The 15,956-nt window shown below is 42.6% G+C and overlaps 1 protein-coding gene across 4 annotated transcripts in view; it reads right to left on the reverse strand.

Moving 5' to 3' along the window:
* Positions 1-15,956, reverse strand: part of NRG3 (neuregulin 3) — a 953,370-nt gene that overhangs the window by 27,076 nt on the left and 910,338 nt on the right. For all 4 annotated transcript variants that reach the window (XM_087824121.1, XM_087824120.1, XM_087824119.1 and 1 more), the window contains exons 5-6: positions 13,914-14,016; positions 7,344-7,470 (exon numbers count right to left, since the gene is read on the reverse strand). In XM_087824121.1, coding sequence (XP_087680247.1) covers positions 7,344-7,470; positions 13,914-14,016 — 230 coding nt within the window. The remainder of the gene's footprint in view (positions 1-7,343; positions 7,471-13,913; positions 14,017-15,956) is intronic.

The raw sequence follows: 15,956 nt of genomic DNA on the forward strand, positions 1-15,956 counted from the left end.
GCTGACAGCCTTCTGGGAACTCTATTGTAGGTAACTATCTCTATTTGCTGCCTTTAAGATTCTCTCTTCTCCTTTACCCTTTACCATTTTAATCATGATGTGTCTTATTGTGGGTATCTTAGGGTTCATCTGGGTTGAGACTCTCTGTACTTCCTAAACTTGTGTGACTTTTTCCTTCACCAGGTTAGGGGTTTTCAGCCATAATTTCTTCAAACAAGATCTCTATTCCTTGCTCACTCTCTTCTCCTTCTGGTTTCCTTATATGCGGGTGTTACACTTGATGTTGACCCAGAAGTTCTTTGAATTTCCTCATTTTTAAAAAAATTCTCTTTTCTTTTTCATGCTCTGCTTGGGTGCTTATTGCTATCTTGTCCTCTAAATCACTGATTCAGTCATCTGTTTTATCTTGCCTGTTTTATCGATTCCTTCTAGCATATTCTTCATTCTTCATTTCTTACTGGTTCTTTTTTTATAGATTCTATGTCATTTTTAATGCTTACTATCTCTTCGTTTAAGTTCTCACTGAGATCATCCATTCTTCACCTAAGGTCCTTAAGCATCCTTATAACCATTACTTTATACTCTACATCTGGTATTTTGGTTGCTTCCACTTTATTTAATTTTTTATTCTAGGAATTTCCCTTGTTATTTCTTTTTGGACATATTTCTTTGTCTCTCCACCAAACTTGTTATGATGGCTTTGTGATAAAAGTGTCTTACTGGACTCACTGGTGCAATCTTCCAGATCACCTTAGCTCTGTGCTTAGGAATGTTTCTTATGGGTTATCTGAATCCTCCTATTATAGTTGAGTTTTGAATATTGTTGGTCTTTTCATGGGTGGAATTAACTCTTCAGGTTGGCTAACTGTAATTGTAAACCTTGATCACCATGCATGAGATGCTGTGCAGGGGTTGCCACCAAGGCAGATTTGTTCCCAGCAGGGTCTGGTGCCTACCAGAATCATCCTTTGGGTGTGCCACTGTGTGGCTAGTTGGGTTGAACTCCGGTGTGGGCTGAAGCCCACCACTGGTCCTGTTGGTTCTGGGTTCACTTGCATGTGGTTCAGGTACAGGTTGACATAAGATATCATGTATAACCAGCCCTGGGCTGCCTGTCTGAAGCTACCATGCTCTTCACTGTTTGTGGCTGTGTCTACTGGACATAGGTATTCATAGGAGGGGTCAATTTGTGTATAAGGGTTGGTTTCCTCCAGCTTAGAGCTGGGAGTTGGACTGTAAAAGGACCAAGGCTCCCTGAGGTCCAACTCCACCTGTCAGCTACTCCACCTCCCCCAGATGTTGCCTGGTCTTCTTCCAGACACTTCTGAAGGAAGACTATAGGGGACCCAGGCTGGCCACAAATCACAGCCCCTTCTACAGGTTGTGAGTTTGGTAGGGCAGAGCAACCAGGGTTGGGAAGGCAGAGCTAATGGGTCCTCTCATTGGGGATCATGCAGTCAGGCACTCAATGATGGGAAAGTGGCCTGTGCTCCAGAGCCAAACCACTCACTTCTGTCAGAGTCTCCAACTCTAGTTCCCCCTGGAGAGGCCTGCTATAGGTGCAGTTTGAATGTAGACTGCTATCCCTTCTGCCACCCTGGGCTTAGGGGGACAGATCAAAAGAATCTCCTATTTGGGGTGATGCTGGCCCAACCTTCAAGAGGGGGCTAAGTACTTTATCCTGGTCCCACACAATAGCCTCCAAGGGTCTCACACTTTGAGTGTCCTAGCTCTGAGCTGCTCTTCCTTCTCTCTATGGAATTCAGTCCCACAGGGCAGGGTATCTGGGACTTGGCTGGGCTGATCCAAACAGTCTTCCATATGGGTAGTGCCCACAAACTTGTAGGAGGAAGACAGGCACTTCTTTCCCTTCCCAGGGTAATACAGGCTAAGCTGGCATGGGAGATAGGATTTGCCCCCTGCAATGTAGCCACATACCCCGGGGCCCACCCATCTGGTTCCCAGACAAAAGCTTCCCCAGGAGACATGGTCTGAAATTCTCAGCTCTTTGCTCTCTGTGTCACTGAACTCAGTAGTATGAGTCCAGCCAAGTAATTCAACAGGGGTGGGGAGGGATGCTGGCTGTGAACTTGAGATGGGAGGAGACTGACCCTCTTTCCCAAGCCACACAGCTTAGTCACTGTCTGAGCCTCTTCCAAAAGCCTCTCCGGAAAAAAAGGGCCCCAACAGTCACTGCTGGTAGAGCCAGCAGCTCCCTTCACAGGACCTGAGTATGGCAGGGAGGGCTTGCCAGCAGTAGGAGATGAGAAAGTGCACTACCCAGGCTAGTGCTATAAGAGTAGGAGTACTTGTCCCTAGGAAATTAGTGCCTGGGTCTCCCAGGAAGACTAAATCACCCCTTATTTTCACCACCAGATGCTATGCAGGCTCCTCTTCCCATCTCTGTTGCTCTGATTTGGGGATCCCTATGTGGGGTTCATACCCCATGATCCTGGGAGTAAAAAGTTTTGCAGCTGCAATATCCTTCCAGCTTTTCATCTTCTGTGCATCTGGCCTTCTTACCAGTCTCTATGTGGATTCCTCTATAAATCCTTGGTTATAATATTTCGGTTCATCCAGTCTTCAGTTGGTTATTCAGGTTGATTGATCTATAATTTAGCTGTAAGTCCAATTAAGGGCTGGGAGCAGGTGTGTGTAGCTTTCACCTACTCTGCAACCATCTTAAAATCTCCTCTCCTCATAGTTCTTGTCAGGAGAAAAAAATATAGACCTACAAAAGAAAACTGCTTTCCCAAATTTTCTTCAATACATTTGCATTTTAATATGTATACAGGAATTCTTAGCTATGTATCATATTACTGCTTTCCCTAAGACTACTTGTGCTACTTGGCCTCCAACTGCACAGATCCCCTATGTATTTCTTTTATTTCTTAAGCATGGTATTGAAGGAAAGTGAATGTTCTTAAAATTTTCAGTTCCCTTTGAAATGTATTCTTCATTACTATTTTCTCTTATAACATAACAGATTTTATACTCTATTCTCTAATATAGGTGAAACATAAATTAAAAATATATGTACTGTTTTCTCCTGTAAAATTAGTAAAATAAATGCTGAAAGGGGGATAACAAAGGTAGTAGTGACCCACGTTGCTTTCTAGTGCTGAAACTAATGAGCATCTTTGGGAATACAACTTGTTCATCCCAGGTTAGTCTGGTAGAGGGACCTGCTCATGCAGTCCCTTGAGCCCAAGCTGGCAATGCATAGAATGCTGCACCTGTGAAGGGGACCAACCAACATTTTGCCACCCAAAAACTGCGGTATTGATTTTAAGCTGGTTGTTAAGAAAGGACTCAGAAAGAACATTTGACCCTCCCCCTTTCCTGCCCAAGAGGTTCAGATGGAAAGACCTGTTCCAGAAATCTTACTATATTTACTTTAGCTTAATTTAAATCAATATGCTAGATAAGAAAGCTCCCAGCAGGGGCTTGGTTGCCAAATCATGCTCTGTACCCCATTGCTTCTAGTACTGCCCCAGGAAGAACTTGCCAGCCATGTGTGCTCTGCACTTCCTCAGCTACCTACAAATCACTCACTTTCGTTTTTAAGTCGAAGACCCTGTTCCGACCCTCTCTCTTTTTTCTAAAATGACATATAGACCTAATTGTGCTTCACTGTCTTTGGAATTTTGGGGCTTATGCGAATTCCCCATAGGCACATATTAAAATTTGATTTTTTCCCTGTTAATCTGATGTATGATGTTTGAATTATTAGACCAGCTAGAAGAGGGTAGAAGGTGGAATAAAAATATAGTTTTTAGCTCCCACACTGGCGTGTGTTGTATCTTCAATGCATTTTCTTTCTTCAGGGTCCTTAAAAGCCATCCTCATATCTATTCTCTGCCTGATCTCAAGTTCTGTGTAGGCCTGTGGACTGATGATCTCTTGAAATGTGCTATCTGAGCTGACCACATCACAACTCAGAGACAAAATGTCCTATATACACACCTTCTTTATTAAAAAATCGGGTGAGTATAAAAAGACACTTCTCCATATCTTATTGGGGGCTCTGTGGGAATGATCCAGTGGGCCCACCCTCTGCTGCCCTGTGTAAACATACAAAATGTCATGTTGGGAGGGGAAGTCTGGAGAAAGGAGGGGGGGAGAGAGAAATGAAGTAAAATTATCTATACCCAAAGGTCTTTCAAGTACTGGAATCCTTACAGTTAGTAATTTCTTTCTTGTTATTTTAATCCTAATAAATCCAATCAAAGGAAGGGTGGGAGGAGCACAGGAACAAAGTTTACTTTAATGTTGTTTTCATAGTAAACAATGGGAAAGAATGTAAATGTCTACTAGGAGGGAAAGCACAAAAAAATTGTGAAGTGGCCACTTTGTGGACCTTGATGCTATCTCCTGAATGAGTTTGTGGAGATTATAGATCAGACAGAAAATGCTATTGATCATGTATTTAGTGAAAGAGAAAAAGAAAAAAGTGTGTTTTCTGCTGCAACCCTGTAAAATGCACAGGGACTGGCAAAGACGCTCTTTTTGACCAAACTTTAATTTTTTAAAAATTGATTTTAGAGAGGGAGGGAGGGAGAGAGAGCAAGCAAAAGAAGCATTGATGTGAGAGAGATACATCGATTGGTTGCCTCCCATACGGGTCCCAACTGGGGATCAAACCTGCAACCTGGGTGTGTGCCCTGACCAGGAATCAAACCCAAGACCCATGGTGCACAGGACGAAGCTCCAAAAAACTGAGCCACAGCGGCCAGGGCTTGACCAGACTTTAGACAGACTTTAGACAGGCAGCCTTCTTTCCACAAGACCTCAACTTTGGTTTACAAAAACTGCAGATTGATTCTCAGTACAAATGATTTCATCTACTCACCCACCACAGCCACACTAAAAGATGAGCAAACTCTAACATAGTTTCTGGGAACTCAAGACTGTACCCCTAGGATGACCTTGGGCCCACTTAAAGGGCCTGCCTGAAAACAAACAAGTCCCTCAAAGCCTCCAAAAGAATGTACTCTTTGTTCTAACCAACACTTGAGCATGGACCCCTGATCTCCCTTTTCCAGATCATTTCCTAAAAGGGGCTTCCAACTGTAAACTCCCTTTGTCCCTCTGAGGTGTATATGCATCTCCTACAACTCAGGGGTGTCTCGCAAGGACCTGGAAGACATTTCTTTGAAATGTAATCAGTAGGAAGGATAGCGCCTCTGTCCCCATTCTCTGTGGAAGTCTATAATCCTAAACTCAATAACTGTCAGCTCGTAGACACTAAGTGTTGGCTTGATTGCATTACACTGATCAGCTCTGTAATTTTTCACTCACTTGTAGATGAAAAGGGCCACATACTAACCCTGACAACCTGGGGGGGCGGGGAGGGAGGCCTGCATGGCAGCCTTACAAACTCAGAGACCTAAAGCAACCACATACGATGGCCTGAAATTAACTTTCTAACCAAAAACGAGTCCTGGTGGGCAGTCATGTCCTAGGCCGGTATCTTCCCTGACAAAGGTCAATCTTTGCTCTAACTGAGCTTGTTTGTTATAGTTTTGCATGTAAGATAACATACTTTTGGGATGTCAGGGTAATTTCTTCCCCCCCTCACCCCGCTCCTCACTGCACCAGAGCAGAGGCTACAAATCCTCTCATTGTTATTGTTATTGTGTTAATTGTTGACTGTCCTATACCCACAGATGTAAAAGAAATATGGGTCTATTTGTTTTACTTTTTTATCTAATCCCAGAGATTTCCTGCTTTGCATTCTCCAGCCCCCGCTAATCTATCACCAATGGATTTAATGTAACCCCTTTACTACTCCTCTTTTGATTGTAATGTATAAAACAGGGTGCAAAACTGCCATTCCCTGGAGCGTTTTCTCAACTCTTGAGATATTGCTTCCCTGGTAGCTATGGTCAGTTTGGCTCAAATAAACTCATAAAAATTCTCTACAGGTTTAAACATTTCTTAGGTGGACACACCTGATTCTATTAAGCCCCCATTGTTCCCCCTACCCCATTCTCTCATTCTTTCTTTAAAACACCCAGTCACCTCTGTACAAACTGGAGTTGAGTTCAGTTCACACTGGACCCTCTCCTATAATGCAATAGTATATTACTGATTACAGTTTTTCTTTAATATTTGAACTAAGGGCTGACTTTGTGTATTTCTGACAGGTCCATTTGCTAAGTAACGGAAGCCCTCCATCACTGCATTGGTTTTAGGGTGGTGGGGTAATACTCATTAGAAATCATCAGCAAAAGCCTGCTCTCTATGCAAAGCCATGGTTACAAGTTAAACACAACCTCACTGTGAAGCAATTCTGATTTACGAATTCCGCATTAAAAGTCTCAGTACATCTGTTATGCCCAGAATAATGGTAACTGTTTGGGTAATGACATCTTCGAGTTACAAATGATGTATAAACTCCCAGTGATTTACGCATTTGGAGGGGCGGAATGTGTCCTGGGCGACTGCCTATTATACTCAAATGCTAGGTTTATTCCGTGCCTCTGTTCCTTCGTTTTGTGCCCGAGAAACTAGAAGTGCAACCTTGTGTGGGGGCAGAATTTCTAAGCTGAGAGAAATATTCCAGTGTGTCTTAAACAGTATGCATTTGCCTTTAATGTAGTGTTTTGCGGTATACCTCAGAAGTGGTTTAAGTTACTTTAGAAAGGTGTAGGATTCAAAGAGTTTGCATTTAACTTCAAGCTGTTGCTAGGAAGTACTGACCGCGGGACCACAACTGTCACCTCCCCCCTCTCTCACCTTGGACTTCTCTCATACCCCTTACCCTGGAGGTGCAGTCTTAGGATTCATGACTTCACTCCTGTTTGGTCTAGCCTCTGCCCTTTGTCCTCTGACTATCTGATGAACCTTTCCTATTCTTCAAAACTCATCCAGACTTTGCTAAGAGGCGGCCCCAGTACTTCCCCTACCCCTCTCCTCATTCCGCTTTGGTCTCTTCTTCGGTTTCCGTTGCAGTATCAACCAGCTGAGCCCACACACCTCTGGTTCTTCTTACACACCAGTTCCCATATGGTAGGGCTTACATCCCTGGACCCAGCACAGTTTCTGCCACAGAGTAAGGGTTCAGGACCTGACTGTGGAACGAACAACTGAAGCGCTTTGTGCTGCAGGAGACTAACGCATTTGACCCATTGTAATCAAGAGCTGAGGTTTGATTTCCCTCTATTATCCAGTACATGCATTCATTCATGTGCACACATTGAACTGCAAGACGAGTGAAGGGAAAATCTACAAAGTACTGAAAAATATATATACAAGTCTGATCGCAGGCTGCCCATCCCCGTCTGGACTGGCAGCACTCAGGTGGACTGTGGGAAGAGACGCAGAGACACGTAACTTACATTTTGCAGCTGGACGTGATTCTTTGCCAAGTGTTCTGACTTTGCCATTGAGCTGGATGCTTTGAGACTGTAGTTTTTACCATTCTGTGGCTCTCTCAGCTGCTCTTGAATTTGTTTAGCTTGTTTTCTGCAGGTTTAAATAAATAAATGTATAAATAGTTACACAAATTTATGCTATGCATATTTTTTATTTCATCCATTCTTATCATCTATATTTGTCATTTATCATCTACATTTGTCATCTATATTTGCCATAAGGCTAGATTAAACTCAGTTTAATTCTCTTTTAAAAGAGAATCCTCCCCTTATTTTTAACTCCATCAAGAACTACTTCTAATTTGGAGAGAAGGCAGCACTACCCATCATCACCCAGAGACTCTCACCCAGGGGTGCTCTGAAGGCAGACAGACGTTATGCATGGCCACTGCCCTTGTGGATGCAAGAGGCCGCTCACCCTGAGTAGTCAGCTGCAGAGTTAGAAATGGCCAGTGGGAAAGAAGTGACCAGCAGGAAATGTGAAGCTTGGACCTAACAGCCAAGTGTAACATACCTACTTGCAAAGGTTCATTTTTATCTGTATAATCTAAATACGTGTAACTTGGTTGCATGGCTGGCAGGTGTGCCATAAGGTGTGTATACTTTCTTTTTTACAGTTTAGAAACAAATTATTATTATCATCAACCCTGGATATAAAGACTTTTATCCCTTTGTAAAAAATTTTTTGTAACCAACAAAAACAGTTAATTCTTAAAGAGCACCTACTATGTGCCAAACATCATTTTAAGTGTTTTTCATCCGTCAATTCACTTATTCGTCACAATAATTCTGTGTGATGAGGCATTAATTCTGTACTCATTTAGTAGATGAGAAAACTGAGGCACAGAAAGTTAAATTATCTGCCCACATTCACATAGCTAGTAAGGGGTAGGGCTGGATTTGAACCCAGTCAGTGTGGCTGCATAGTCTGTGCCCTTAACCACCACTCAGAGCCGTCAAACCATTACCCGTGGTCCCACAGCTTCTCAGTGGGAAAGCCGAGCCTTCTCTCAGCTTTTGAACTCCAAATAAAGGACTCCCGCCTGCAGACGTGGAGTGGCTGCTGTTCGAGTCATTCCCGGGCTGGCTATCCCAGCAAGATGCAACAAATTACTGCATTATTAGCAGCTCTCTCCCAAGAGCTCGGCGGCAATTATCTATCAGCAGAAGACTCAGCACCAATAAAACAAACAAACAAATGAAAGCAAGCAAACAGAAAACCTTTGCAGAATCATCTGCGCTGAACTCTGCCTCTTTCCCAAGGCCCTGCCAAGGTGCAGGCCTGTGGTGGAGTAGGACACGCTGGCTCCTGCAGGGAGCTTCTCCAGTGCTCCACAGAGCTGGGGCTCAGGTATCAGAGGGACTGGGATTTGCATCCCAGCTCTGCCACCCACCAATTTTGTTTTGATTTCCTAAATAAATTTTAAAAATTGATTTCCTAACCGCCTCTGAGCCTCAGTTTCTTCATCTGCAAATGGAGCTTGTAAAAGCTACCCGCCATGCATACTGGGGAAACTAAACGTGAGAGCACACGAGGAGTGCTGAGCTCGTCCCTCCTCATCATCTCGCAAAAGCTTGTAGGAGCAGACACTGCAGAGGAATTAGAACACTGGCTCAGAGGGAAAGGAAAGGGTTGTGTTAACTGCATCTCTCACAGAACATCTCAGCATTTGCCGTGGGACTTGGAGGTTCTGAGCATCATTACTTCTTTTGAATTTACAACACCAGCGTGATGTACTCCTTTTAAATATTTCTTTCATCTTTTCAATTATTCGGGGGCCTTTATCTCCAGTACTCTTAGTCGCTTTAATCCAGCTGTGATTATCTACCTACTTCCTAACAGCTCATCTGTAGCCTATTGTTAACAATAAGTCAATCATATCAGGGTTTTTGGAAGCACCTGATACCCGCGGAACCCTATCAGGAATTCACTAATGAGGCAAATGGGAGATCAGAAGGTTCCACCTGATTAAATCATCATGAAGCACTGAGAGGGGACTTACTCTCTTAAGAATTAAATATTAGAGATACTATCTTCCCAGTAATTCCCTAATTCAGTGTTTGGGAAATATAAATGCTAAAGGAGTTGTCTTCATAAATGTTTGACTACAGCTCCTAGACCCTTTTCTAATTTACTTTCCTTTACTAACTTTTCACTCAAGTCCTGACGCACAGATACTCCAGGCTAAAGGGGCTCCTCCCCGTGAAGAGGAGGGTGACCTGCCTCCTGCTCTGTGGCCGCCCCTCTCCCAGGCACACGCACAGCTGCTCTTTCCTACTGTCCCCAGTCCCTGCGAACAGAGGGAACGAGCGGAGGGGGGTTTTCGCGGCACCATCAGCCTCTCCTGAGAACAGCTGCTCTCAGGAGGACAAGACCCAGGCACTGGGCACAGGAGCCCTGCCAGCCAGCGATGCAGGTATCAACGTCTAGGGTTCACTGGGTTTTAAGTTTCTCTGGCCCAGTCCTTCAGGAGGAAATGGAGTGTAGGTTGTGGGATGTCTGATGTCACAAGTCTGTTGGTAAACGTCATCCGTGATGTCGCAGGTGGGCCCCAGCGTGAGCAGACTGAGATAGAGAATATGCAGGGATGTTACTAGGGAGGGCCCTTTGGATCAACGCCTGCAGAGGCCAAGGGAAGGAAGCAGGACCGGACCCGAGGAGCAGCTGGAATGCCACACAGATCTCAGCAGATCCCACAGGGAGCCCTGGACACGGCATGGCCTTGCCCCGCAGGCTGGGGCAAAAGTCTGGGCCGCTCTGCGCTCTGCGGGCCTCGCATTGACCTGCCGTTGAATGCGGTCTATCTCAGGTCAGAGCAGGTGCTTGAGAAAGGCAACGCTTATCATAACTGTGTTTTAGCAACCGGGGGACTGAAACCTTCGCTGCTGCGGAGCACCACAGCAGCATATCGGAGCAGTCCCTGCCCGTCCTTAAGAGGCTTTCTTCGTGACCTACAATCTCTTACTTCAGAGGGTGATAACCGAGGGTCAGAGCAGTTTGCGGCCATTATCTGCTTTTTATCAGTGGCACCCACTCTCTCTCCTCCTGTGCTTTCCCAGTTGTGATCGTTATGTGTCCCAGCTTCTGCGCCTGGAACATCTCCTCCCCTATGCCATTCCATTCTTAGAGCTGAATCATGCCCTGCATTTCCAAAGTCTACTCAGGACTCCTACAGCCAGTCTCGCACCCTTACTCATGTGAGTTGAAAGGAAAAAGAAAACCTACGAGCACTTATAGTTGCCATGAGAGCCACGTCAGCCAGATTAGAAAGGCTCAATTAACAGCTCTATTAGCTACTTAAGGGAATGTATTGATTTATTGGGAGTGATGGGAATTTCTTTCATTGTGTTCTTCAGAGTTGTTGGGGTTTAATTAATTCAGTTAGAACATCCTCTAAGTTCAAGAAGGTGTCCTTCACGTCTACCTCATCATATTACCACCTTCAAACTTCCATCAGCTAACAACCTGCTATAATATTCTATCTGGCGAGATCATGCCAAACCAAGGGCGAGAAGAGAATGGAGGAAAGGCCAGAGTGGTGGGATCTGAGGGGTTGTGGGAACTAAAACATAAAAGACCAAGAGAACATGAGCTTTCGGGTAACTCCTGACTCTCTTGCCTGAAACAGTCCACCCTGGTATATAGGATGGCGGGGCAAGTGCATTTCTTTGGAAACCGATAATAGAGAGGTCCTGGCATCCTAGAAGACTTGGGGCTTCCGAGATGAGGTAAGGAACTTATACACATGGAAACAACCTTACACTATGTATGAGAGTGAGGAAAGGTCAAGGTGGAGTCTGCTCAAGGTTTTGGGAGGGGACTTAGAATTCCATAATGAACACAGAGAATATCACATCAGGGTGTTATAAAAGTGTACGTCGCCTTCAGCTATGGAGATCAGATGCTTGGTGAGGGGCGCGGCTCCCTCTCGGGCAGAGAAGAGTAAAGGAAGACCGTGCCTGGAAACTGTACTGGAGAAAGAAACGTACTCTCAGTGAGAACTGTGACTCCGCTTGGGAAAGGCTTTAGTGTCTATTATTTATTCTTCTCACATTTTCTTATTTATTTATTTTCTAATGAAAACGTGTCCCAGCTGGGGAGGCAGAAAGACAGCATCCTGAATACTGCTCCTCCACTGGCCCAGCCCTCCGAGCTGCCCAAGGTGAGTCTGATATCGAGCAGTGTTTCCATGAAACTCCAGGGCTGCTCGCTGAGCCGCAGGAGCAGATGTTGGTCTCAGGGCCCACTGCTGCCCACGGAGGGAAAGATTGACAGCCCCCAGGACCAAAGTCCCAGTTGCCCAGCTCTTCTCTAGTCTTGTGAGTGTGATACTCAGCCTTCCATTTAAAAGTGGTACAACTACAAATCACACTCTAAAAATAGGTAATTAAGTACTTCTTCATAGTAATTTGCTCATTGTTAAATACACCATTTCTTTCTTGCACACAGCACGTGCGAGGAGAGCCTTGTACCTGTCTGTCCAGGTGATTGCCCCTCCCCTGCTCCTGCGCCCAGTCTGCACCTGAGGTCACCCGGCCTCTATGTTCCGGAGTGGAAAATGGAGCTGTTAACAATAGCTAGCCCTCATGAGCATTTACTCTTTTATACACTATGGTGTCCTTTTGACAGTATTACCCCATGAATCCTTAACACATTCTAGAAGGGAATTTATTTTTGGCTATATTTTACCAAAAAGGAAACCAAAGGTAAGGGGCTGGATGTAATTCTCTTGCTAATACACAGCAAGCAAGTGGCAGCCTGAAAATCTGAACACCAGCCTGGCTGACACATGTAAAATCCTGACCACGATGCCATCCATGTAGCCTCCCTGGAGAAATGAATGAAAGGTGCTCAGGGCTGCACCAGGACACAACATTCCTGATTCAGGCCAACCAGGTTCAGTACCCAGGGAAAAAATGATATGAGCCAACATGGTGGAGTGGGTACAGTATGTGACTTAAACTAGAACCGCGGGGATGCAAAGAACCAATCTGTGGGGAAGACATATAAATATCCAATCCCTATGTTATATAACCTGAAAATAATATAATATTGTATGTCAGCTGCAATTAAAAAATAATAAAAATTATTTTTGAAAAAACACAAAGACCCCAGTTCCAATTGTCTTAAGGATCGGGAGCCCAGTGTCTCTGACAAAGAATAAGTGTTTTAAAATAAGCACAGACATCTGAAACCTATATAATCCTATTAACCAATGTCACCCTAATACATTCAATTAAAAATTTAAAAATATAAAAATTTGAAATAAAAAAAAATTGAACACCAATAACTGTCACAACCAAGAGTTGCCTAGGAGATGTGATAATTAAATATAATGTGGCCCTGTAACAAAAAAAGCACATTAGGTGAAAACTAAAGAAACCTGGAAGTATGAACTTTAGTTAGTAGTACTGTATCAGTATTAAATGCATCATATTAATATAAGACAATAACAAGGGAAACTGAGTCTGGGTATGTGGAATCTATCTGTACTATTTTCACAGTAATTCTGAAAATCTAAACCTATTTTAAACTAGTATATTAAAAAATAATAGTTACTAATTCTGGATTCATACCTGAGTTTCGTTATTTTAAAAAAATTCAACATACACGCAGACAGGTATCTGGAAATTGACCATATCTGGAAATTGATCCATTTTTAGAACAGCAAATGGATAGAAAAATATATGTGCATTGAAAAGCAATCATGCTTTGGCTTGGGTTTCAGACAAGCTATAGGAACAGAATCAGTGCCAACTTATTCAGGCTTACATGCCTTATAAGAAACCAAGAAATTTAGCATTTTTAGCTGCATTTCTTAGTTTAAGTGAAGATTACGCTATTTCTATTAAAAAAAAATACCTGTATCAAAATTCATTTAAAATAAAGATATATGCACACACATGTTTATACTTATATACTTATATATGTGTATATGTATTATATTTTTAGCCTACTTTATTAGTCAGAAATAAGTACTTTTATCTGCAGAAGGTCTGGTTTCTTGGCAAAGGGAATATAGGGCATATTTGAGATATGCATACCAACTGGTGAACTGAAATAGATTCTATAATATTCATATTTCATATTTGGCTAAAACCTTTATGAGTATCAAGTAAAAAACACTATAAAAAAAAAGCCTAGATTTTTCTTTTAAGAAAAAAAATAGATACTGGTTGATAATGTTTAACTCTACAGCAGTGACCACTCTGCTCAGAAGAGTTAAGTCCTTAGTCACAGGCAGATGCTGAGCCTTTAATTCTGGCAGGTAATCAACATGTGCAAAAACCACAGGATTTTTATGATCACAGAGAGGAATGATAACTATGTGCACCGAAGATAAACCACGCACATGCACACAAATGCTATAGTGCACTCACCACAGTCTACAAAAGATTCTAAGTCAATGTAGATGTTGGATGGGCCCATTTGCACAAGACCCCTCTGCCAGGAGCGTAGACTGAGAATTTAAAGAAAGACAAAGTACTTCCTCTGAGAAGGAATCTTTTAACGCTTGAGAGAAATGGTCTTACTTGCTTTTGAAGTAGAATGCTGCACAGAACATGCCCACGATGACAATTCCAAAGATGATACATGAAATCGACAGCACCTGCCTTTGATAAACTTCTTCACTCTCTGCAAATGTGAAAAACAAGTAGAACGGATGTTAGCGGGCACAGCAGAGACAGTCTCCATGCTTGTACTTCTGAGCGGGTAGGAACCTTTCAAAGCCAACTTTTTCGTTCCTGTCATGAATAGGAAAACATGTGACACTTAATAGGATTCAATTTCTTCCTTCGCAGTGGTCTCTAGCAGAACTGTTGGCTACTTTTTGTATCTGCATGGCCAAATCAGAACTCACACAGATATTACAATTATGCCTCTTATTATCAAAAGACATTGCATGACTTTAGGGCATACCAGGGACATACATTTTTGACATTATGGTGGAGTTCAAAATAACCTGCTACAGAAACAAATATGGGCCCATCAAAACCTTTCTGTGCCAGTAATGACTGCCAACTTATTTTATGTTATTTGGTCCTTGGCTGTCAACTTCCAGTTCATCCACCCGCTACTATGATTGACATCACTTATGAAAGAGAAGTTCAATGTGCACGTGAATATTTATTCACCTCTTCTGTCACTTCCTCAGTACCCATGATCTGGCACCATAATCTCAAACTCTATTCTCAAGGTCACATTTTATAGCTTCTTATCACATAAAACAACAGAATTCATAAACAAGCATTTCACTTTTCAGCCATGATCGTTCATACTCCCAGCTCATTTTCTGAAATACATTTACTGAAACAGTTCTTCCATCTCATCAAGACCTTTTATCCATAGATCTCAGGACTTTCTTCTGCTATTATCCTCTTCTTGCCGTCATTTCTCTCTTTATACAGCATCCAGACTATGGTCCATGATTACAGTCATTTACTTTCTTGCAGTTACTCTCAACTACGGCACACTTTTCTCCTTCCCTTTTACTCATTTGGCAAAATAACTGTGTACAAATCCAAGAAACTGCCTTCTCCACCCCTGTACCTTGAACAGTTCATAATTGAAGGGAAGATTGCACAATTGGGAAAATGGACACCAATGAAGACTGACAATTGCATTGCTTAAGTAGACATCCAGCAGTGACTAACACTCTCAGCAGCCTGCTTCTCCATTTTCCTAAAGATTATCCATACCTTCCCCACAGTACTCAAACATTGGACTCACCCTCCTCCCTCACTCTCAGATCTTTCACATATGTGATAAAAAAGAAGTCAGTACAGAAGAAATATCTATGACACAACGTGCACAAAATTAATTGCATCTCTTATTGATTGATTGATTAATTGATTCTCTTATTAACATAGTGTAGTAGTTCTCAAATGTTAGTGTGCATTGGAGTCGCCTTGAGAGCTTTTGAAGGGCAGCCTGCCCCCTATTTTCCCACCCAGAGTAATTGATTTAGCAGGTTTGAAGTGGAGACAGAACGTGTGCATTTTTAAAAAAATTCTCAAGTGATTCTGATGTTGGTGGGCTGTGAACATACATTGAGAACCTCTGAATAGACTAAGAGTCCTCAGAACACAGATAAACTATAACGGAATAACTGGGGGGGGGGGGAGGATTTGTTTTCCTTTGTTAATGCCAACTGTGGATCCATTTTGGACTTTCTGAATCAAAATGTTTATTCAAAAGAAAATTCCCAAGTGTTTCTCATGCACACTAAAGTTAGAGAAGGGTTCAATTAGAGAAAATGCTAACTTTTTATGAAAGATTAATTGCTTTAGATCCAATTGTATTCTGTCATCTCAGAGTCTCCACAATCACTGAAAACTGAAGAGAAGGAAAAACATTCCAATTCATTCTATGAAGCTAACATTACCTTTATATAATAACTAGACAAAGACATAAAAAGAAAATAAGTTACAGACATACAGTCCTCATTGACATAGCTTCAAAAATTCGTACCAGAATGTTAGGAAATCAAATCCAGCAAGGTGTTAAAAGGAATACATCATGAGCAAGTGATATTTATATAAGGAATGCAAGGTTGGTTTAATATTTTAAAAAAT

The sequence above is a fragment of the Miniopterus natalensis genome, chromosome 14, assembly GCF_054644295.1.
Source record: "Miniopterus natalensis isolate mMinNat1 chromosome 14, mMinNat1.hap1, whole genome shotgun sequence".
Taxonomy (NCBI): Eukaryota; Metazoa; Chordata; class Mammalia; order Chiroptera; family Miniopteridae; genus Miniopterus; species Miniopterus natalensis.